The following is a 24,217-nucleotide window of genomic DNA, read 5'->3' on the forward strand; positions in this document are numbered from 1 at the left end:
GCCACGCAGGGGCACCCAGAAGCCTGGGAACCAGTGGTTTCTAATGCAATGATAGGTAGCCCTGTTTTTGTAAAGCCAGAGGGAAACGAAAGATAACAGATTTATATTAAAAATGGCCAAGTGAAGATGGGCTTGGTGATGCACGCTTGTGATCCCAGTACTTGGGAGGCTGAGACAGAAGGATCAGGGTTTACAGACAGCTTCATCTACTTAGTGAGGTCCTTTGCAACTCTATGAGACCGTTTCAAAATAAAGAATAAAAAAATGAGGCTGGGATGTAGCTCAGAGGTAGAATGCCCCTGGGTTCTATCCCCAGTACCACAAAACAAACAAACAAACAACAACAACAACAACAACAACAACAACAACAACACAACAACAAAACCTGGTTAAAGAAAAGGATAGCCAGGTGTGGTGACATAAACCTATAATACCATTATTTGGGAGGCTAAAACAGGAGGATTGAGGGCAGATTCAAGGACAGCCTCCAAAACCTAGGGAGACCTTGTTTTAAAATAAAACATAAACAGGGCGCGGGACGCGGCCATGGGCTGGGCGGAGCCGCCTCACCACCCCCCTCCCGCGCCCGCCCGCCCAGGCTCTTCCTCCGACAGCTGCTCCGGGAGCCGGAGCCGCGTCCAGCCGGCCAGTCCCCGCGGTCGCTGTCAGCCGCCGCTGCCCATGACCACCCTGCAGATAGCGCTCCAGGGGCGGGGGCCCTGGGGCTTCCGCCTCGTGGGCGGCAAGGACCTTGAGCAGCCGTGCTGGCCATCTACAGGGTCACTCCCGGAAGCAAGGCTGCTATAGCTAATTTATGTATGGGGATGTGATTACAGTCATCGGTGGGGAAAATACCACCAATATGACTCACTTAGAAGCTCAGAACAAAATCAAGGACTGTACAGACAACATGACTCTCACGGTAACCAGGTCTGAACATAACATTTGGTCTCCTCTAGTGACTGAGGAACTAAAGCGTCATCCATACAAGATGAATTTAGCCTCCGAACCCCAAGAGGTCCTGCACATAGGAAGTGCCCACAACCGAAATGCCATGCCCTTCACTGCCTCACCAGCCTCCAGCACGGCCCCCAGGGTCATCATGAACCAGTACAACAACCCAGCTGGCCTCTACTCTTCAGAAAACATCCCCAACTTCAACAATGCCTTGGAGTCTAAGACTGCAGCTGGTGGGCAGGAGGCAAATGGCAGACCCTTAGACCATGCTCAGCCGTCAGGCGGCCTCATCATTGACAAAGAATCTGAAGTTGACAAGATGCTGCAGGAGAAACAGGAGTTAAATGAGCCCCTGGAACAGTCAACATCATTCCTGGTTTTGCAGGAAATCCTAGTGTCAGAGGAGAAAGGGGATCCCAACAAGCCCTCGGGGTTCAGAAGTGTTCAAGCTCCAGTCACCAAAGTGGCCGCGTCGATTGGAAATGCTCAGAAGCTGCCCATGTGCGACAAGTGTGGCACCGGCATTGTTGGTGTGTTTGTGAAGCTGCAGGACGCCATCGCCACCGAGTGTTATGTGTGCACCGACTGTGGCACTAACCTGAAGCAGAAGGGCCATTTCTTTGTAGAGGATCAAATCTACTGTGAAAAGCTTGTGCGGGAGAGGGTCACGCCACCGGAGGGCTACGATGTGGTCACCGTGTTCCCCAAGTGATCACTGCGCTTGGGCTGCAGCTCGCTCCCAGGGTGCTCTGGCACCCCCTTCTCCACGTTCTGTGCTTACTCGGGGCGGTTTTTCCCTGTTCAGTAGATGTCAAGTTCCCCCACTTTGGCTGGCGGGTTCTTGCTGGCTGTGCACTACTGGCTTTTATAATGAATGGAAGTGTGTCCTGTTCATTGTCCCCTGCCAGCCTCCTTGTGCCTCTTCTTCACCTTGGTTCTGCCCTGCTGCAAGTGGACATCTGCCCGATTTGAACCAAACCCAGTTGAATGTGTCAGACATTGATTTAAGTTTTTATTCAATAAATTTATAGACTAAAAAAAATAAAATAAAACATACAAAAGAGCTGGGGGAGGTTGGCATGGTGGCACATGCCTGTAATCTCAGTACTTGGGAGGCTGAGACAGGAGGATCACAAGTTCAAAGTCAGCCTCAACAATTTAAGCTCTCGGCAATTTAGTGAGACCCTGTTTCAAAATAAAGAATAAAAAATAGGGCTGGAGTGTAGCTTGGAGGTAGAGTTCCCCTGGGTTCAATACCCAGTACCACATACACACAAAATAAATTAAAATATAAATAACAAAGCAGCTGTCCCACGAGGCAGGGTGGTGCGTCCCTGTAATCCCACAAATTTAAACAGAAGGATGGCAGGTTAAAGGCCAGCACAGTAATTCGGTGAGACTCTGTTCCAAAATAAAAAATAAAGATCCGGGCGTGGTGGCACATGCTTGTAATCCCAGCATTTGGGAGGCTGAGCCTGGAGGATCAAGGTTCGAAGACAGCTTCAGCTACCACTTTTTTTTTTGTTTGTTTTGTTTTGTTTTGGTGGTACTGGGTTTCTTGGAAACCCTTCTACCTCCAGGCTACACTCCCAGACCTATTTTATATTATTTTTATTTGGAAACAGAGTCTCTTAAACCAGAGAGGCTGACTTTGAACCTGCGTGATCCTCCTGTCTCCGCCTCCCAAGTGCAGGGATTACAAGAGTGCGCCTCCATGCCTGGTTTACCACTTAGTTTTGCAATTTACCCTTTGAAACCCCGTTTCAAAAAAAAGAGCAAAAGCAGGGTGTGGTGGCGCATGCTTGTAATCCCAGTGTTTGGGGGGCTGAGACAGGAGGATCTCACAGGTTCAAAGCCAGCCTCTGCCACTTAATGAGGCTCTCAGTAACTTAGTGAGACCATGTTTCCAAATAAAATATAAAATAGGTCGGGGCTATAGCTTGGAGGTAGAAGGCCTCTGAGTTCCATCCCCAGTACTACTACATAAATGAAGAGAGAGAGAGAGAGAGAGAGAGAGAGAGAGAGAGAGAGAGAGAAAGAAAGAAAGAAAGAAAGAAAGAAAGAAAGAAAGAAAGAAAACGAAAACTAGGGCTGGGGTTATAACTCAGAGGTAGAATGCCCCTGGTTCCATCCCCAGTACCGCAAAAAATAAGTAAATTAATTAATTAATTAAATAAAAAATAAAAAGGCTGGAAGTATAGCTCAATGGTAGTACCCCACTGAGTTCAGTCTCCAATAACACACACACACACACACACGCACGCACGCACGCACGCACGCGCGCGCACGCACAGGTTTTCTCTAAATTAGTGGTAGAACTCGGCAAAAAGAAAACCAGGGCACCTGCCGTGTGTGTGTGTGTGTGTGTGTGTGTGTGTGTGTGTGTGTGTATGTGTGTGTGTGTGTGTGTGTGTGTATGTGTGTAACCCAAGGGCATTCTATCCCCAAACTACACTCCCAGCCCTATTTCTTCTTCCTTCCTTCCTTCCTCCCTCCCTCTCTCCCTCTCTCTCTCTCCTTTCTGTGGCACTGGGGGTGGAACCCAGAGGCTTTCTACCTCCGGGCTATACTCCCAGCCCCATTTTTTATATTTATTTGGAAACAGGGTCTCACTAAGTTGCGGAGAGCCTCACTAAGTAGCTGAGGCTGGCTTCAAACCTGTGTGATCCTCCTGTCTCAGCCTCCCAAACGCTGGGATTACAAGCGTGTGCCATCATGCCTGGCTAAGAGAAAACCTTTGATTGCATGGTAATTCAACAAGAGTGACTGAAGCTTGCTTACACTAAGCTGACAACTGCAGTAGAGATGAAGATGAAGCCGGGTGTGGTGGCCCATGCTTGTAATTCCAGTACGTGGGAGGCTGAGACAGGAGGATTGTATGGTCACAGCCAGCCTTGGCGAAGTAGCAAGGCTCTCAGAAACCTAGTGAGACCCTGTTTACAAATAAAATCAGGCTGGGGTGTAACTTGGAGGTAGAATGCCTCTGGAGGGAGGAAGGGAGGGAGGGAGGGAGGGAGGGGGAGGGAGAGAGAGAGAGAGAGAGAGAGAGAGAGAGAGAGAGAGAGAGAGAGAGAGAGAGAAAGAGAAAGAAAGACAAGCTAACATTGTGCCAGGCTGTTCTGAGCACTGCATTCATTATCTAACACCTCACAACAACCTTATAGGTAGGAATAAGTTTTACAATCTGTGAATGAGGAATTGGGCGCAGAGGTGTTAAGTGCACTGTCCCACACCTCGTGAGCGGTGAGAATGCCTGGCCTGGCCCTGCTGGTGTCTAACTCAGGCCTCGTGGCTGATGCTCTGCTAAGCTGCCCAGAAAGGAAGACCAGGGCCATCTCCACACTGAGAGTCTGGAAGAGATGCTCAGAGCAGCTGCCAAGCTGTAAGGGGTTTCCCAAGTAGACAAGGTGGGGTGGGCTCCATTCTTGGGCAACAGCATGTGGAAAGACAAAAAGCTATTCAGGTTGTCATTTAATCGATGCAGGGCTATGGAAAGCTCTGTCCAGATGGAATGTCCCTGGGCTTCTCCTCTTCTTCCTCACCTTCTCTTCCTCCCCCAGATGGAACCCATGGATGCTCTAGCACTGGGCTATATCCCCAACCCGTTTTTTAAAAATTTGACACAGGGCCTTGCTAAGTTGCTAAGTTGCCCGGGCTGACCACTAACCCATGATCCTCCTGTCTCAGCCAACGTAGTCCCTGGGATCACAGGTGTGTGCCACGGGGCATTCTACCTTTAAGCTACACCCCCAGCCTGATTTTCTTATATGGAAACAGGGTCTCATTAAGTTGAGAAGTGCCTCAACTTAAAGCCGAGGATGGTTTGTTTGTTTATTTATTTATTTTTCAGGTCTGGGGGTGGAACCCAGAGGTATTCGACCTCCGAGCCACACCCCCTGTCCTATTTTTCTTATTCTTTATTTTGAAAAAGGATCTCACTAAATTGCAGAGGGCCTCACTAAGTAGCTGAGGCTGACCGTGAACCACATCTTCTGGTCTCAGCCTCCCAAATGCTGGGATTACAAGTGTGTACCACCACACCCAGCTTCTGAGGCTGGATTTGAATTTGTGATCCTCCTGTCTCACAAATACTGGGATTACAAGTGTGTGCCATCATGCTTGGCTATTGATCGACTGATTGATTTAGTGTGTGGGGATTGAACCCAGGAGCGGTCTCCCTCTGAGCTATATCTCCAGCCCTAATTTTTTTATTTTTTATTTTTTGCAGTACTGGGGATTAAATCCAGGGCATTCTACCTCCAAGCTTATCCCTTATTTTGAAAAAGGGTCTCACTAAATTGCAGAGGGCCTCACTAAGTTGCTGAGGTTGGCCCAAAACTTGTAATTTTCCTGTCTCAGCCTTCCAAGTACTGGGATTACAGGTATGTGCCACCACGTCCAACTATTTTAATTTTTTATTTTGAAACAGTGTCTCACAAAGTTGCTGAGACTGTCTTTGAACCTGAGATTCTACTGTTTCAGCCTCCCAAGTATTGGGATTAGAGGTATACTATGTCATGCCTAACTTTTCTTTCTCTTCTTATAGAGTGACTAATCCGGGTACCGCCCTCATGACCTCATCTAATCCTAGGTACGACCCAAAGGACCCATTTCCAAATATCATTATCATATGAATGTAGGGACTAAGTTTTTAAAAATTAATTAATTATTTGCGGGTCTGGGGATGGAGCCCAGGGTCATTCGACCTCTAAGCTATACCCCCTGCCCTTTTTTTTTTTTTTTTTTTTTTTTTAAATTTTGAAACCAGGTCTCACTGAGTTACAGAGGACCTCACTAAGTAGCTGAGGCTGTCCGTGAACCAGGATCCTCCGGTCTCAGCCTCCTGAATGCTGTGCACCACCACGCCCGGCTGGGACTAAGTTTTTAATATATGAACTTTGGAGGATACATTTAAGTCATAGTAGATGTATTGGCAGAAAGGCAGATTTTGACAACTGTTTAGAATAAAAATATTGAGCTATTTTCAAATTATTGGTCTAACTGATTTACATTAGAGACCGTCATTTCTCTTTTGAGGTCTAATTTTTTTTATACATTTTTTAATTGAAAATAAATGGTATATATTTAAACTGTACTTGGTGCCCTTCCCCCATCCCCATTGTCCCTCCCCCCCTCCCAACAATGAGTATCCAGGGTAACCATGCTATATTCATACTTTTACACATATTCGGATGTATCCCCTCATTAATCAAGTTCAGCTGAGATTTCCCTTCCATTATTTGGAGTCCCCTCTGGTATCCCCAATGCTCCCTAGTTTGGGCATATTAGAGGAAAGATATGTTCCTTCTCTTTTTCAGCCACTTTCTCACTACCTTAAGCTGAAGAGTGGCCAAGGGGTGACCTTAAGCCTTGACTCTTGTGGGTTCTCTAGAAATATTGGTTAAATTTAGAAAGTGAGCCGGGGGTGGTGGCGCACGCTTGTAATCCCTGCGCTTGGGAGGCAGACACAGGAGGATTGCGCAGGTTTGAAGCCAGCCGCACACGCTGGCTTAGGAGACCCTGTTTCCAAATTAAAAAAAAAAAAAGTAAAAATAGGTCTGGGAGTGTAGCCTGGAGGTAGAAGAGCTTCCTGGAACCCCAGTTCCACCAAAAAACAAACAAACAAACAAAAAGAAAAAAACCTTTCAACGTGCCGGGCGTGGCACGCTTGTAATCCCCGCGCTTGCACACGGGTTCGAAGCCAGCCTCAGCTACTCAGTGAGGCTTCCAGCAACTTAGTGAGACCCTGTTTCCAAATAAAATATAAAATAGGTCTGGGAGTATAGCCCGGAGGTAGAAAGCCTCTGGGTTCCACCCCCAGTACCACCAAAAAAAAAAAAAAAAAAAATTAGAAAGCAGCCAGGCGTGGTGGTGCACGCTTGCAGTCCCCGCACTTGGGAGGCAGAGACAGGGGGACCGCGCAGGTTCAAAGCCAGCCTCGCAGGCTTAAGAGACCCTGTTTCCAAATAAAAAAAATATATATATATAATACATATACATATATGAAGCGTAACCCGGAGGTAGAAGGGTTTCCAGAAACCCCAGTACCACCAAAAAAAAAAAAAAAAAAAAAGAAAAAAAAATAGAAACCATAGTGTGCTTAGAGACAAAACTCTGCTTAAGTCCTTATAAGCTTTTGGCCAACTAGAAATTCAGGTTAATTAACACAATAGAACTCTTATTTGGTGAATTAAGATGATGAAATTCATGCAAAGCATGGAATTTGAATGGTAGTCATAGTTAGTTTCTTATTTCTTTGTTGTTGTTATTTGTTTTTTATGGTACTGGGGATTGAACCCAGGGGCATTCTATTTGGAAACAGGGTCTCACAAAGTTGCTGAGAGCCTTGCTAAATTGAGGAGGCTGGCTTTGATCCTGCGAGCCTTCTGTCTCAGCCTCCTAAGTACTGGGATTATATACTTGTGCCATCACACCCAGCTTGGATTCTTCAATTTTTTCCCCCCATCCCTTTTTTTTTAAAATAAATTTTAATCTTTGAGTTGTGAGAAAGTAGTCATATTGCTGAGCAACAGCAATGAAAAATGAAAATAAATAGTTCCAAATAGTTTGACATGAAGTCAAACCAGACTTTTTTTTTTTTTTTTTGCAGTATTGAGGATAGAACCCAGAGGCATTCTACCTTTAAGCTATACCTCCAGCCCTATTTTTTATTCTTTATTTTGAAACAGGGTTTCAGTCAGTTCCAGAAAGGATTAGAATAAGCCTTTTATTTCTATAAATTCACCTCATTATAGTGACCCAGACTTAGGTGAGGGTAATTTGGCATGAAATATATAAAAGATAAATATATACGAATATACATAAATGTATATATCTATATATCTATATATAAAAATCTGTCCACTAATCACCTCAACTGTTGTAATGGCACTGCAAAGGTTTGGATGGTTAAGTGTCCTCCAGAGGTCCATGTATTAGAGGCTTGGTCCTCCATGTAGAAGGTGTGGCACTTTAGAACTGGGGCCTGAGCCGGGCATGGTGGCATACGTTTGTAATCCCAGTACTTGAATGGTTGAGACAGGACTGTGGGTTCCTGGTCAGCCTCGGCAACCTTGAGAAATCCTCTGCAATTTAGCAAGATTGTTTCAGAACAAAATATAAAATAGGTCTGGGTTGTAGCTTGAAGGTAGAATGTTCCTGGGTTTAATCCTCAGGAGGATTGAGAGGAAGCTCCTTGTGAGGCTGAAATGGAAGGATCATGGTTTGTAGACAGCCTCAGCTACTACTTAGTAAGGCCCTTTGCAACTCAGTGAGACCCTGTTTCAAAATAAAGAATAAAAAATAGTGCTGGAGGTATAGCTTAAAGGTAGAATGCCTCTGGGTTCCATCCTCAGTACTGCAAAAAAAAAAAAAAAAAAAAAAAAGACAACTTCCCCCAACTTTTTAATTTTCATTCAGTGACCATGCTTCTTTGAAATACAATTCAGTTATTAGCCATATAAGTGATGACCCCTGAAAGCTTGCCTTTAATCTGGTTTTGTTACTATAACAAAATATTTAGAAGTAGGCAAACTTTATAGAGAAAAGGGGTTTATGTAGCTCATAGTTTTGGAGACAAACTCCAAAGTCCAAACAGTGTAGTGTAAGCTCTAGCAAGAGCCCCATCACAAATATAGAACAAAGACTGGAAGAAAAGTTCACATTTAGAAATAAGAAGCCAGAGAGGTAGAATCCCACAGTCCCCTCCATACATGGCATGCCCCTCACGACATAAGGATCTCCCAGCAGGCCCCAATTTTTTTTTTTTTTTTTTTCAGAACTGGGGATTGAACCCAGGGGAATTCTACCTTTGAGCTCCTGCAATCCTTCTGTCTTAGCCTCCCAAGTACTGGGATTACAGGCATGCATCACCACACCAGCTCAGATATTCTTTTGAACCTATCAATGTCAATGATTTTTCTCCATGCAAGAATATTTTTCATGTACCACATTTTAAAAAACAATTTAACATTTATACCAGTCAAATCAAATGCAATAATTAACATAAAACTTCTAGTAAAATTATTTTACTGAGCTATAATATCCATCTTCAACATTTTGAAATTAAAAACTTCTATGATCTTAATTAAACTGTATGTTACTTTCTTTTAGGATGTCCCTTTTTTCTTTAAAATAATTCCTAAACCACTCGATGTGCTCGACTTTTTGTTTTACACTCAGATACGGGTTTTTGGAGAGGCCACAAGTCACCAGCTCCATGAAGTGGCGAATTGGTCCTTGTTTTGGAAAACCCTCCAGGTATTTATCCAGAAATATATGTTCATGAAATTCTGAATCATCATCAAAACCTAGGAAATAAGACAGAAAAAAACTGTAATTTAAATATGAAGCCTATATCAATATTAATGAGTAAATTTAATATAAAGGCATGGACTCTGGAGTTAAACCTAGGTTTGCCAGTCAATTTAACAACTGTGACTTTGGGCAAATTAAGCTTTCCTGAGCAACAGTTTTCTCTGGCATAATAGGATTAAGAAGGTACTTTCCTGGGATTTTTGTGGAGATTAGGCAGGCATAAATGATGCCTAGAACAGAGTAAATGTTCAAATACAGACAACTATTGCTAACAAATATTTAAATATCTAGGGTCATCACTAAGAAAACCATACAAACTATATTTAACATTGTATAAACCAGATACAGTGGCAGATGCGTGTAATCCCAGTACTTCAGAGGCCGAAACAGGAGGATCACATGTTCAAGACCAGCCTGGAACACTTAGTAAGACTCTGCTTCAAAATACAAAGTGAAACTGGGCTAGGGGTATAGCTGAGTGGTGAATGCTTCTGGGTTCAACCTCAGCATCAATAAACAAAGCAAACAAAACAATAAATAAAAATAGGTAATAAAAAATGGCCAGGTGTGGTAGCCCATGCTTGTAATCCCAGTACTTAGCATGGGAGGCTAAGACAGGAGGACTGCAGGTTCGTGGCCAGCCTCAGCTACTTAGGCCCTCCTAAACTTAGTGGGAACCATTTCAAAATAAAGAATAAAAAAAAAAATAGGTCTGGGATTATAGTTTGGAGATAGAATGCTTCTGGGTTCCATCCCAAGTACACCCCCCCATAGCCCCCCACACAGTTAAAGCTGAATGCAGACGGCAGGAGGATCACAAATTCAAGGCCAGCCTGGGCAACTTGGTGAGATCCTGTTTCAAAATAAAAATAAGTCATATGTGGTGGTGCATGCCTGTGATTCCAGTACTTAGGAGACTGAGACAGGAGAACTGCAGGTTCAAGGCCAGCCCAGTAATTCATTAATTAATTAATTTATTATTTTGAGTCCTGAGGATCAAACCCAAGGGCATTCTACCTGTGAGCTACACCCCCAGCCATATTATCTAATATGATCTATCTATCTATCTATCTATCTATCTATCTATCTATCTATCTATCTTAATGGCCTAAACACATCATATGGCAGATTGGCACAGTGAGTATAAAAACACGATCCATAGCCGGGTGTGGTGGCGCATGCTTGTAATCCCCGCGCTTGGGAGGCTGAGACAGGAGGATCGCGCAAGTTTGAAGCCAGCCTCAGCTACTTAGTGAGGCTCTCAGCAACTTAGTGAGACCCTGTTTCCAAATAAAATAGAAAATAGGTCTGGGAGTATAGCCCGGAGGTAGAAAGGCTCTGGGTTCTACCCCCAGTACCACCAAAAAAAAAAAAAAAAAAAAAAAAAAAAAAAAACCATGATCCAAGGCCGGGCATGGTGGCGAACGCTTGTAATCCCTGCGCTTGGGAGGCTGAGACAGGAGGACTGCACGGGTTCGAAGGCAGCCTCAGCTACTTAGTGAGGCTCTCAGCAACTAAGTGAGACCCTGTTTCCAAATAAAATATAAGAAAGGTCTGGGAGTATAGCCCGGAGGTAGAAAGCCTCTGGGTTCCACCCCCAGTACTACCAAAAAAAAAAAAAAAAAAAAAAAAAAAAAAAAACACGATCCAAGTATGTGCTGTGCACAAAACTCACTTTATTTTTTATACTGGGATTGAACCCAGGAGGCATTCTACCTTCAAGCTATACCCCATCCCTTTTTATTTTTTATGTTTAAACAGGGTACTGCTACATTGCTAAGGCTCGTCTTGAACCTTCGAACCTAAGATCCTTCTGTCTCAGCCTCCCAAGTACTGGGATTACAGATGTGTACCACCATACCTGGCTTTAGATTGTGTGTGTGTGTGTGTGTGTGTGTGTGTTTCACTGTTGATAACAATGTACCACCAATGCATGCTTTCCTATCATCTCCAATTTGGTGGCTCTTCTATAGTATATAATATCTTTGCTAATATTTTATTTTTATTTCTATTTTTTTGTGGTACTTGGGATTGAACACAAGAGTATTCTGCCTCTGAGCTATGGCCTCAGTCCAATTTTATTATTTGTTTTATTTTTGTTTATACCCAGGAAAGTAGATAATATTCCATTACTGGTTCAAAGCATCTACATTATGTGGCCAAAGGTTTCCAAACGTTTTTGCTTTGATTACCTTGTCCTTCACTGATGCAGTGGTTTTATGAATGACACGAGAATAAGACTTTAATAGTTGTAATGTTTTCCAAAGTTGAACATAATTTCATAACCAGCATTTAAAATGCACCAAACAACATCCTCCTTTGCTATTAGAAAACTGTCATCATTTGTAGTTCTCAGTCCTTTTTACATTGTCAGATTTCTTCTAGAACCATGAAGATATCGATACAGTATTTGGAGATTCACATAAATATCTAGATTCTGAAAACGAACATTTTCCAGAAGTAATCTCTAGTCAATGAAAGTTATAAATCTCTGAAATTAACACTTACCTGCCTCATTGTTAATGGGGAACTCCCAGAGTTTCCCCTCTTTCGTCCACTGGATCATCTCTTCAAACCCATTCTGAAATGGCTGCTCATTTACTGTAGCTAACTGCTTAGCAAATTCCACATCCCAAAGAGAAGGTGCTGCCTCTGTTATAAAACACTTTAAGTAAGTCTAAGTCAACATAAATGTCCTTCTTCATAAAAGTGTCATTACTAGGCTCTTCTCCCTGTAAGCAGTCTGAGGTGATCTATAAAATGCTTCAAGCCAGGCGTGGTGGCATGCACTTGTAATCCCAGCATTTGGGAACCTGAGATAGGAAGATCACGGTTCTCGGACAGCCTCAGCTACTTAGTGAGGCCCTCTGCAACTAGTGAGACCTTGTTTCAAAATTAAAAAAAAAAAACAAAACAAAACAAAAAAACAGGGCTAAGGGAAGCTGGGGGCATAGCTCGAAGGTAGAATGCCCCTGGGTTTCATCCCCAGTACTGCAAAAAAAAAAAAAAAAAAAAAAAAAAAAAGCAACCTTTGTATTCACTTTAAGAACACTTGTGAAACTTCCCAGGCCATTAAGGGTATGTGCATCCGAAAAGCCATCAGATGTTGCTTTAAAGAAGCAGTGTGTACCATTCCAGAATTACAATGGTGAGGTTGGCAGGTATGCCCAGGCCAAACAGTGGGGCTGGGTACAGGGTCAGTGGCCCAAAGAGAGTGCTGAGTTTTTGCCGAGCATGCTTCAAAATGCAGAGTAATGCTGAACTTAAAAAGATTAAGATATAGATTTGGGTCACCAAACATACCCAAGTAAACAGATCACCCAAGATGCACCCCACAATCATAGAACTCATGGTCGAATCAACCTTTGCATGAGCTCCCCACTACAGACAACCTTCACCCAAAAGGAACAAACTATTCTAAACCAGAAGAGGAGGCTGCCAAGAAGAAAGTGAGGAAACAAAAACGTATGGCATGGGAATAGATTCAGCATAATATAAACGCAAGCAAAAAATACAAACAGCTGACTTAATACTACATTTTCAGACATTGATACTGAAAGATAAAACTAAAACAAAAATTCTGGCTTTAAACTTGCAATCCTCCTGATTCAGTCCGAATAGCTGGGATAATAGGTGTGCACCTGGTAGAATAGTGTGTGTGTGTGTGTGTGTGTGTGTGTGTGTGTGTGTGTGTGTGTGTGAGAGAATCCAGAGGCATTCTACCTCTGAGATACACCCCCAGCCTTATTTTTATTTATTTTTGGTGTGTGGCACTAGGGATTGAACCTATGGGGCATTTCTGTCTCTGAGTTACACTCCCAGACCCTTTTATTTTTTATTTTTTTTGAAAGGGGGTCTAAGTTTGCTAAATTGCTGAGGTTGGCCATGAACCTACAATATTCCTGTCTCAAGTTCCTCAGTAGTGGGTTTATAGGTATGTGCCACCACACCTGGATCTATTTTGTTTATTTTTTTGGCACTGAGGATCGAATCTGGAGGCATTCCACCTGTAACCTATATTTCCAACCCTATTTTATTTTTATTTTGAAACAGGTCTCACTAGGTTAATAAATGACTCACTACTTGCTGAGACTTTCCTCAAACTTTTAATCCTCCTGTCTCAGCTTTCTAAGTACTGTGATTAGAGGTGTGCGCCACCATACCTAACTTTATTTTTCATATTCTGAAACAAGGACTTCTTAAAATGCCGAGGCTGGCTTTGAACCCACAATCCTCCTGTCTCTACCTTCCAAGCACGGGGATTATAGGCGTGGGTCACCATGTCCAGCTACCTAGTAGAATTTAAGATAACGAACCACATAGTTGGGTGCTATGGCGTACACAAACATGAATGAGAAATAACTCCTATATCAAGGAATTTATTAAAGAGCGGGAAAATCAGATGTTTATATTGGAAGTAATAGTAAGATTTCTATTAGTAATGATATAAAGACCTCTATTCTTTACAAATGCATACTGTTTATGAACTGGAAACTCACTTGCATTGAGTTTCTTCATATATTTAATCCAGAAACCAAATTTAATGTTATGCAAGAGAACAATCTTTTTAATTTCTCTTTTCATTAGACTTAGAGCACTAAATATGAAGGATCTGACACCTGACACAAAGAAGAAAAAGGGGGAGAATATTAAGCAAAGACGAACTATGTTTTTCAATTAAAACCACTAAAAATCTACTAAATATATTCCCGGAATGTTCTTCCTACCCCCAAGCAGAAACCACATTCTCAATGTGTGTGTGTGTGTGTGTGTGTGTGTGTGTGTGTGTGTGTTAGTGTCACTGGGGATTGAAACCAGGGACATTCTACTTCCACACTACATCATCAGCCCTATTTTTATTTTGAAACAGGGTCTCACTAGGTTGATGACAGTCTCACTACCTGCTGAGGTTGGCCTTGAACCTGTGATCCTCCTGTCTCAGTTTCCCCAGTACTGAGTACGCCACCATACCCAGCATTATAAATTACTTCTATAAATGCAATCTATCACCTCTTCTAGAGGTTCCAAAAGCAGGAACCACACCTTATTTATGTAAGAGCACAAAGCTGTACTGCAAATGATAGGTATTATTAACAATATAACCCAAATCAGTAATCCATCTATATGCCTAGATTTAGTACTGACTCTGATCTTACCACAGAATGTGACACTATAACGGGGGAATCTGGCCAAGACTAGCAATGCCAACAATTACACTGATAAGCAGGATCCAAGCCAATGACAAGATGAAAAACTGAAATACTCAACTACTATATAACCAAAACACTAAGAATATCTTTGAAAGAATGTTTCTCCACTTGAGAAACAGTGCTATTCATTTTTTAACAAACCTGTTTCAGGTGCTTCTTCAGTGAATGCCTCAACATGAAAAATATTAAGTCTTCTCCCCTTGAATAAATTTTTCCTACGATTAAAAATAGAAAAAATATTTTAGTGACTATTTGTAAACTCTTGACTAAAACTATTTGTGAGAAAAAAATTTTTGATGGTACTAAGGATTCAACCCAGGTGGGCTCTATCTTTGACTTTCATACACAGGCCTTTTTATTTTTTTATTTTGAAACAGTGTCTCACTAAGTTACAGCATGGTGGCCTCAAACCTGTAATCTTGCCATAGCTTCTCAAGAATCAGGAATACAGACATGTGCCACCACACTCAGCAAGATACTTTGTGTGTGTGTGTGTGTGTGTGTGTGTGTGTGTGTGTGTGTTACTGGGAATGAAACCCAGGCGCTTTCTACCTCTGGGCTATACCCCCAGACCTCTTTTATATTTTATCTGGAAACAGGGTCTCACTAAATTGCTGAGAGCCTCCCTAAGTAGCTGAGGCTGGCTTCAAACCTGTGTGATCCTCCCATCTCAGCCTCCCAAGCACTGAGATTACAATCTGTGTGCCACCCAGGTTCAAAACATTCCATTTAAATGTTAAAAGTAATTCCACTGAACCACACCAGATATTTTGGATAAAAATGCCATAATTTTAGGACTGATATATGCATTTGAATTTTTGCTTTGAAATACAATAAACCAAGCAAGCACACTTGTAATCCCAGTATTTGGGAGGCTGAGACCGGAGTATTACAGTTTGTAGACAGCCTTAGTTACTTAGTGAGGTTCTGTGCAACTTAAGAGAGACCCTTTCAAAATAAAAAATAAAAGCTGGGCGTGGTGGCGCACGCTTGTAATCCTAGCACTTGAGAGGCTGAGACAGGAGGATTGAGGAGGTTTGAAGCCAGCCTCAGCTACTTAGTGAGGCTCTCAGCAACTCAGTGAGACCCTGTTTCCAAATAAAGTATAAAATAGGTCTGGGAGTATAGGCCAGAGGTAGAAAAGACCCCGGGTTCCACCCCAGTACCACAAAAATAAAGAAAGAAAGAATCAAGCTGGGCATGGTAGTACATGCTTGTATTTTCTATGATAGACGTGTCACACCGTGTGGTAGCATATGCCTATAAACCCAGTACTTGGGATGCTGAGACAGGAGGTACTGAGATTCTCATCAACCTACTGAGACATTGTTTCAAAATAAATAAAAAATAGGGGTGGGGATGTAGCTTGGAGGTAGAATGCCCCTGGGCTAAATCCCTAGTACCACACACACACACACACACACACACACACACACACCCACCCACCCCATATTCAGAATGGAAAATATTTCTTGTAAAACATTCATTTGCTCAAAATTCAGTCACCTCCACTTACTCTAAAGCAAGGGACCCCTATTTAGCATGAACATATGTGAGACGACCCATTTTTTTTTTATAGTATAGAAAAATGTAGGACTAGCTGGGCATGGTGGCACATACTTGTAATCTTAGCATTTGGGAGGCTGAGACAGGAGGATTTCGGTTCATGGACAGCCTCAGCTACTTAGTGAAGCCTTTTGTAACTCAGTGAGATCCTGTTTCAAAAATAAAAAATAAAAAATAGGGGTGGGGGTATAGCTCAGAGGCAGAATGCCCCTGGGTTCCATCCCCAGTATCAGAAGAAAAGAAAAAAAAAAGAAAAGAAAGAAAGAAATAATGTAGGACTGAGAGTGGTGATGCACGCTTGTAATCCCAGTATTTTGGAGGCACAGGCAAGAGGACTGCAGGTTTGTGGCCAGTCTTAGCTACTCAGTGGTGTGTTTGTGCAGGGTTTGTGAGACCCTGTTTCAAAATAAGGAATGAAAAAATAGGGCTAGGGATGCAGCTCAGAGGTAGAATGCTCCTGTGTTCAATCCCCAGTATTAGAAAAAAAAAAAAAAATATGTAGGACTAAACCCAGAACATTTTTCCCTCTCTAGGAAAGAATATATAGAGAGAGTAAGAAGACAGCAATAAATATATCCACAGTATTCAGATACCTATCAGCAAGAACAAGCATAAAGAATAAAGTAAACTTACAGTTAATGTAAACAAAAACCACACAAAATCCAACAGACCACAAGGCCTGAATACCTATTTTGAAGATCAGCTTTCTTCCCCTGGTCAAGATAATCATCAGATTCCTCATCAAACTGAATTTGATGTTCTGGTCTGGTGCGATGTCTAACTGCAGAAGATCTGGCAACTTTCATATTTGATATTATGTTACCAAAGCTGAAATAAAAAGGTCAAGTATATAAGACACACACAACAGTAAAAAGGCTTTTCTTAAGTAGGAGACTAATAACATTTGATCCTATTTCATTTTATGCACTAATACAGCATAAAATATGTTAAAATAATAAATGTTCACATGTTAACATTTAACATGGAACCCAGGGGCAATCCACCTCTAGGCTACATCCCCAGATTTATTTTATGTTTTATTTGGAAACAGGCTCTCACTAAGTTGCTGAGAACCCTGAGAACCTCATTAAGTTGCTGAAGCTGGTTTTGAACCTTTGAGCTTCCTGTATTAGCCTTCCAAGTACTGGGATTACAAGCACGCAGCACCAGGCCCAGCTTAATTCTATCTTTTAAAGATGTATAGCCTGCAATGGTGGTGCACACCTGTAATGCCAGTACTTGGGAGGCTGAGACAGGAGGATTGCAGATGCAAGAGCAACCTCAGCAAAGAAGAGTCTAGGCAACCTATTGAGACCCTGTTTCAAAACAAAAGAATAAAATAGGGACAGGGTGTAGCTTGAAGGTATAATGTCCTCAGGTTCAATTCCCAGTATCAGAAAACAAAACACAATCAAGTTGCTAAAATTCCATTTATAGGGCATATTTTCTATGTAAAATAGTCAAGTGAATTATTTGCCAGCCAGGTGAAAATGGCCCATTTTGAGATACAAGCATTCCTGGTGTTTTTGATTTGCTAACCTAATTTTAGATTTCTCTCCATCCCTTTGTGCCCTTGAGTCTTCCTCATGCTGTTGGAGCTGCTGGAGGAGCTCTGACTTGGTTCTCTGCTTGTCAAAAGGGAGAGAATCCGCAACAGCAGATGCAGCTGCCACCAACTCAGGACTCAAGGGCTCATTTCTGAAAAAGAAGAAATAAGAATGAAAAAGATTATTACTGCCACTAGTTTAGTGAAAAGTAAAAAGTTGGGGAAGAAAACTCATCATTCAAAAAGTACCACTCAATTCAATTTCTCTTAAAAGCAAGAATCTTCAAATATTAGGTACTGTAAACTTTGAAACATTAAAGTTTAAGTTATCAGGTACCTGCAGAAGCACAATACTAAGTATCAAAAATTACAAATTAATGCCAGATGTGATGGTACACACTTGTAATCCCAGTTTTTGGGAGGCTGAGACAGAGGATCTCAGGTTCATGGCTAGCCTCAGCTACTTAGTGAGGTCCTCCATAACTCAATGAGACCCCATTTCAAAAATAAAGAATAAGCCAGGCGTGGTGGTTATAAGGCACGCTTGTAATCCCCACACTTGGGAGGTGGAGACAGGAGGATCACACAGGTTCAAAGCCAGTCGCGCTGGCTTAAGAGACCCTGTTTCCAAATTTAAAAAAAAAAAAAAACCTATAAAATAGGTCTGGGAGTGTAGCCCGGAGGTACACAGGCTTCCAGGAGCCCAGTACCACACACACACAAAAATAAAATAAAATTAATAAAATAAAGAATAAAAAATAGGGCTAGAGCCGGGCGTGGTGGCACACGCTTGTAATCCCCACACTTGGGAGGCAGAGACAGGAGGATCGCGTAGGTTCGAAGCCCTTCGCTGGCTTAAGAGACCCCGTTTCCAAATAAAAAGTATAAAATAGGTCTGGGAGTGTAGCCCGGAGGTAGAAGGGTTTCCAGGAACCCCAGTACCACCAAAAAAAAAAAAAAAAAAATAGAGGCGAGTGTAGCTCAGAAGGAGAATCCGTCTGGGTCCCTGGGTTCAATCCCCAGTACCACAATATATATATATATATATATATATATATATATATATATATATATATATAATATATATATTATATATAATATATGTGTGTGTATGTGATCTCTCTTGTGCTATCTGGGGATTGAACCCAGGGGTGCTCTACTACTGAGTAACATTCCCAGCCCCTTTATTTTTTATTAATCTTTTCCATTACTGGGTATTGAACACAGGTGCATTCTACCTCTGAGTTATACCCCTACCCTTTTTAAATCCTTTATTTTGAAACAGGGTCTCAGTCTGTAGAAGGCCTCACTAAGTAGCTGAGGCTAGCTGTGAACCCATGATCTTCCTTTCTCAGCCTCCCAAGTACTGGGATTACAAGCATGAGCTACCATGCCCAGCTTCCCGGCTCTATTTTTATTTTTACTTGGAAGCAGGGTCTCTTTGGTTAATAAGAGTCTCACTACTTGCTGAAGCTGTCCTCAAACCTGTAATCCTCCTGTCTTAGCCTCCCAAATACTGGAAATTACAAGTGTTGGCCACTATGTCTGGCTCTATTTTTTTTTTTTTTTTTTTTTTTTGGTGGTACTGGGGTTCCTGGAAGCCCTTCTACCTCCGGGCTACACTCCCAGACCTATTTTATATTTTGAAACAGGGTCTCATAAGCCAGCACAGCTGGCTTCGAACCTGCGCGATCCTCCTGTCTCTGCCTCCCAAGCGCGGGGATTACAAGTGTGTGTCACCATGCCCAGCTTGTCTTTTTATTTTTGAAACAGGGTTTCATTGAGTTACAAAGGGCCTTGCTAAGTAGCTGAGGCTATCTATGAACTGCGATCCTCCGGTCTCCGCCTCCCAGTTGCTGGGATTACAAGTGTGTGCTACCACACCCAGCTTCTTTATTTTGAAACACAGTCTAAGCTGTGAAGGGTCTAAGTAGCTGAGACTGGCCGAGAACCTGTGATCCTTCTGTTTCAGTGTCCCAAGTACTAGGATTATAAGCGTGTGCTACCTTACCCAGCTTCTGTCCTATTTATTTTTTTAATACTTTATTTTGAAACCAGGTCTCATTAAGTTGTGGTGGGGCTCACTAAGTAGCTGAGGCTAGCCAAGAACCTGCAATTCTCCTGTCTCAGCCTTCTAAGTACTGAGATTATAGGTGTGTGCCATCACGCCCACTCTTTTTTTTTTTTTTGGTAGTACTAGGGGTGGAACCCAGAGGCTTTCTACCTCCAGGCTATACTCCCAGACCTATTTTATATTTTATTTGGAAACAGGGTCTCACTAAGTTGCCGATAGCCTCACTAAGTAGCTGAGGCTAGCTTCGAACCTGTGCGACCCTCCCAAGCGCAAGGATTACAAGCGTGCGTCACCACGCCCAGCTACAATACTCTTGACAAGCATAAATTATAATACTCTGAAGATGCCACATAAGATAGCTCAACACTAATAATTCCCAAAGGAAGTCATATGAAACAGTTGTAATCAACATGCTAAAGTTCTGTGCAAGAAGGAATTTTAAAATGGAAAAACAAAACAAAACAAAAAAACCCTGAAGCTGGGCATGGTGGCGCATACTTGTAATCCCAGCATTTGAGAGCATTTGACAGCCTCAGCTACTTAGTGAGGCCCTTTGCAACTTAGTGAGACCCTGTTTCAAACTAAAGAATAAAAAATAGGGCTGGGGGTGTAGCTCAGAGGTAAAATGCCCTGGGTTCCATCCTCAGTACCACAATAAAATAAAAAATAAAAAATAAAAATAAACAAAAAATTAAAAATTAAAAAACCCAAACCAAATCTTTTACATACATGAAGCAAACTTTAAATCAAAATATCTTTACCAATTTAAAGAGACAACTAAGTGGAGTTAATAACACTAACAAATATATGAAATTGTGTAGAACTCTCAATTATATCACTTTTTTTTCAGTATTGGGGATTGAACCCGGGGCATATGCATATAAAACAATAACAGCGTCCCTTAAATAACTAGAATACCTCTTTTTATAAGCTGATGTTTACTCTTCATTGATTCAGTATCTTCCAAGTACTATAGTTAAAAATATTTTCTTTTTTTGTGGCACTAGGGATTGAACCCAGGGGCATTCTACTTTCGAGCGACACCCACAGGCCTGTTTCATTTTTATCTTGAAACAGGGTCTTGCTAGGTTGATGAGTATATTTACTGAGTCTGTCCTTGAACCTGCAATCCTCCTGTCTCTGCCTCCCAAGTACTGAGATTACAAGTGTGCCCTGTCGCCGGGCGTGGTGGCGCACGCTTGTAATCCCCGCGCTTGGGAGGCAGAGACAGGAGGATCGCGCAGGTTCTAAGCCAGCCGCGCGCGCTGGCTTAGGAGACCCTGTTTCAAAATAAAAATGTTAAAAAATAGGTCTGGGAGTGTAGCCCGGAGGTAGAAGGGCTTCCAGGAACCCCAGTACCACCAAAAAAAAAAAAAAAAAAAAAAAAAAAAAAAAAAAAAAAAAAAATAATAATAATAAAAATAATAAAACAAGTGTGCCCTGTCATGCCCAGCTAAAAATATTTTCTGCTAGAAGAAAATGCTTACTGGAGTTTCAAAAATTAATTTCAAAGAACATTTAAATTGCAATTCAATTTACCCCTTCTTTGGAGCATCTTCTGTAGTTCTTCGACGCCTGCCAATCGTAGCATTCAAACTTTTAAGTGGTTTTCTGTTAGGTGGCTTTGTTGTTTGCACATTTACTGTGCTTAATTCAACTTTCATGCCCTTAATAATGTCTAACAAGTCTTTTTTTGTATTCTCCTTGACTGCATCTTGGCTCTCTGAAGCCTTGGAAATCTCACCAGTTGGAACAGACTGTTCCTGCTCTTCTTTCTTGCTACAGATCACATTGCTGGTACCAAAATATCTCTGGATATTACCTTTAGTCCTAAAAAAATATATTAAAGAAAAAATGTAAAGCATAATGTAAAATAATCAAGCAATAACTCAAACACTGCTTCTTCATTCTTAAATTTTTAATTCATGCCCTTTCATTTGCTTTTTATTACTATTGAAAACTATGCAGAAGCAACTTACCATATATTAGCACATATGTATATGCAACCTCATTTATGTACATTTTCCCATACCTACATCAACTTCATACCATAAGCATTATTCCCATTTTGCAGATAAGAAAACTGAAAATCAGAGAAGCAACTTACCCAAGGTCACATGGCTCAGAGCCTACTAAGGCCCAAGCTACATTGGTGTGCCTCATATAGGTACAGGTGTGCTAATGCTGATTATATCACTCAATATATGGGAGAATTCACATTAGGAAAACACTCAAATTATTGTTTTACATCTGCAAGTTAATATTAAAGGTATTTTAATAGAAAAGTGACAATCAGGAATGAGTCTCACATATAACCTTTAGTACAATGTTTCCTTACAAGAGTGCCACTGTACTTCAGAAAATAATCTCTATTTATTTTAGGAGTATCATATACACTCCACACGACTAATATAATACAACTCTTTCCCTAATCTGCTGCCATTGTTCCTCCTCTGTATGGAATGGGCATCCTACCACAAAAAGTTTTATATTCAAAAAACTGACATTTACAAGTCTTCATCAAACCTGTTCTTCATTCTTGTTATGTTTAATGATACCCTAATCCTCCAAAGCAATCATTTAAAATCTGTTCTGAGCCGGGCGTGGTGGCGCATGCTTGTAATCCCCGCGCTTGGTAGGCTGAGACAGGAAGATCGCACAGGTTCGAAGACAGCCTCAGCTACTTAGTGAGGCTCTCAGCAACTTAGTGAGACCCTGTTTCCAAATAAAATATAAAAAAAAGGTCTGGGAGTATAGCCCGGAGGTAGAAAGCCTCTGGGTTCCTCCCCCAGTACCACCAAAAAAAATAAAAAAATAAAATCTGTTCTAACTACCATTACATATGTCACATCCTATTAATTCCCCTGTGCAGTTTCCTCCTCCATATAGCTGATCCTTCCCATCCCCTTTGTCAGCAACTTGCTTCAGCACTATATTAAACCAAATTGGTCCAAGCAGTTTTGTAAGAAATATATGCAGTGCAATTAGGTTTTCATGATCACGAAGTTCTTAGAGGAATAATACCAAAACAAGTACGCCACAACTCCCTTTCTTTCCTAATGAACTCCAACCGGTGGGGTCCTCCTTCAGATTCTACCAGTCTTCTCTTCCTATTTGTTCTCGCAGCAACTGCCTGTTTGTTTGTTTGTTTTGCGGGCCTGGGGATGGAACCCAGGGGCATTCGACCTCCGGGCTACACCCACTGCACTATTTTTTATTATTTATTTTGATACCAGGTGTCACTGAGTTGCAGAGGGCCTTACTAAGTAGCTGAGGCTGTCTGCGAACTGCGATCCTCCGGTCTCAGCCTCCCGAAGCTGGGATTACAAGCGTGCACCTGGCTGCAACTGCTTGTTGAACGAATAGGGTACAATGTGCTTACTGAAGCTATGCCAGCTGTTATTCGCTATACTTGAATTACCTATGTTGGTATTAGACACTCTGGAATGGCAGGACTGCCACGTTCTGGCTTAACACCAGTACCGATGCACTGTCAGCCCTTTCGATAATGAACTAAGGCATAAATGAAGGAGGCAGGAATGAGACGATAAAACAAGTCTTACGAGGCAAAATCACTTCTGGAGTCCCCATAAACTGAGAAAAGAAAGTGGCGGGGGCGGGGTGAGCGCAGCCCGCAGTGCTCAGCACCAAGGGCAGTAGACCAGGCCGCTCATCGTAGCTACTTCCTAGCACGCTGTGACCTTGGGGAAGTCATCCTATCTTCTTGGGATTTCTCTACCAGATCTAAAGCAATGGCTCCTAAGGTTTTGTAGATTACAACATCGACCCCAGGAAGCCGGAGGACAGCAACCGAATGTACAGGAGGGAGGACAGGGTTGCCTGAGGACCTGCGGGACCATTATCTCTGAAATTCGGTACCTGACAGTTCTGGGCGGAGTAGCGAGTACAACGATCGCAGCCGCGGAGGCCTCGGGACTTCCAGAGGACAGAGCGAAGCGGGAGAGGGGTCGAAGAGGGAGGAATGCCGAGACCTTGGGGAGCATTGCGGAAAGCAAACCAAGGAGGCCACCGGAAAAGTGCGTCCCTCAGCCAAACATGTCCCCCGAGGCATCTTCCGCTCCTAGCTTTGAGCGTTCCTTTCGCTTTGCGATCCGGTGAGCAACAGAGACCAGTAACTGTGTTCCGGGATGGTCCTCGGCTCGCCAGAGCCAGTGGCCTGCAGCTGGGTGGGGCGGGACCTGGCCCTGACAACCGGAAGTGGAGAAAGTGATCGATTATACTAAAACTGCTGATGGGGAGAGTAAGAGGGGGTCTATAACAGACTTTATGCAAAGTGGTTTTGAGCCGGGTGTGGTGGCGCACAATTGTAATCCCAGCATTTGGGAGGCTGAGACCGGAGGACCGCGGTTTACATTCAGTCTCGGCTACTTAGGCCCTTTGCAACTCAGTGAGACCCTGTTTCAAAATAAAATAAAAAATAGGGCTAGGGTGTAGCTTGGAAGTAGAATGCCCCTGGGTTCTATCCCCAGCACCACACACACACACACATACACACACACACACACACACACACACACACACACACAC

The 24,217-nt window shown here is 42.4% G+C and overlaps 1 protein-coding gene and 1 pseudogene across 2 annotated transcripts; one reads left to right on the top strand and one right to left on the bottom strand.

The window, feature by feature from the left end:
• The first annotated feature begins 681 nt into the window (after positions 1-681).
• On the top strand, positions 682-1,669 carry LOC308259398 (PDZ and LIM domain protein 1-like; annotated as a pseudogene). Its single transcript has one exon. The product of its transcript is annotated as a PDZ and LIM domain protein 1-like (transcript).
• A 7,370-nt stretch (positions 1,670-9,039) lies between these two features.
• Positions 9,040-23,673, bottom strand: MRPS31 (mitochondrial ribosomal protein S31; the record flags this gene model as incomplete). The annotated part of the gene is made up of 7 exons (XM_080689000.1): positions 9,040-9,266; positions 11,782-11,925; positions 14,625-14,698; positions 16,737-16,877; positions 17,589-17,747; positions 21,209-21,499; positions 23,510-23,673. 7 exons carry the CDS (start codon positions 23,671-23,673, stop codon positions 9,040-9,042), a joined length of 1,200 nt encoding a protein of 399 aa, XP_080545126.1.
• Positions 23,674-24,217: the final 544 nt, after the last annotated feature.

This window comes from Muscardinus avellanarius, assembly GCF_963383645.1.
Source record: "Muscardinus avellanarius genome assembly, chromosome: 2".
In the NCBI taxonomy this organism is placed as follows: Eukaryota; Metazoa; Chordata; class Mammalia; order Rodentia; family Gliridae; genus Muscardinus; species Muscardinus avellanarius.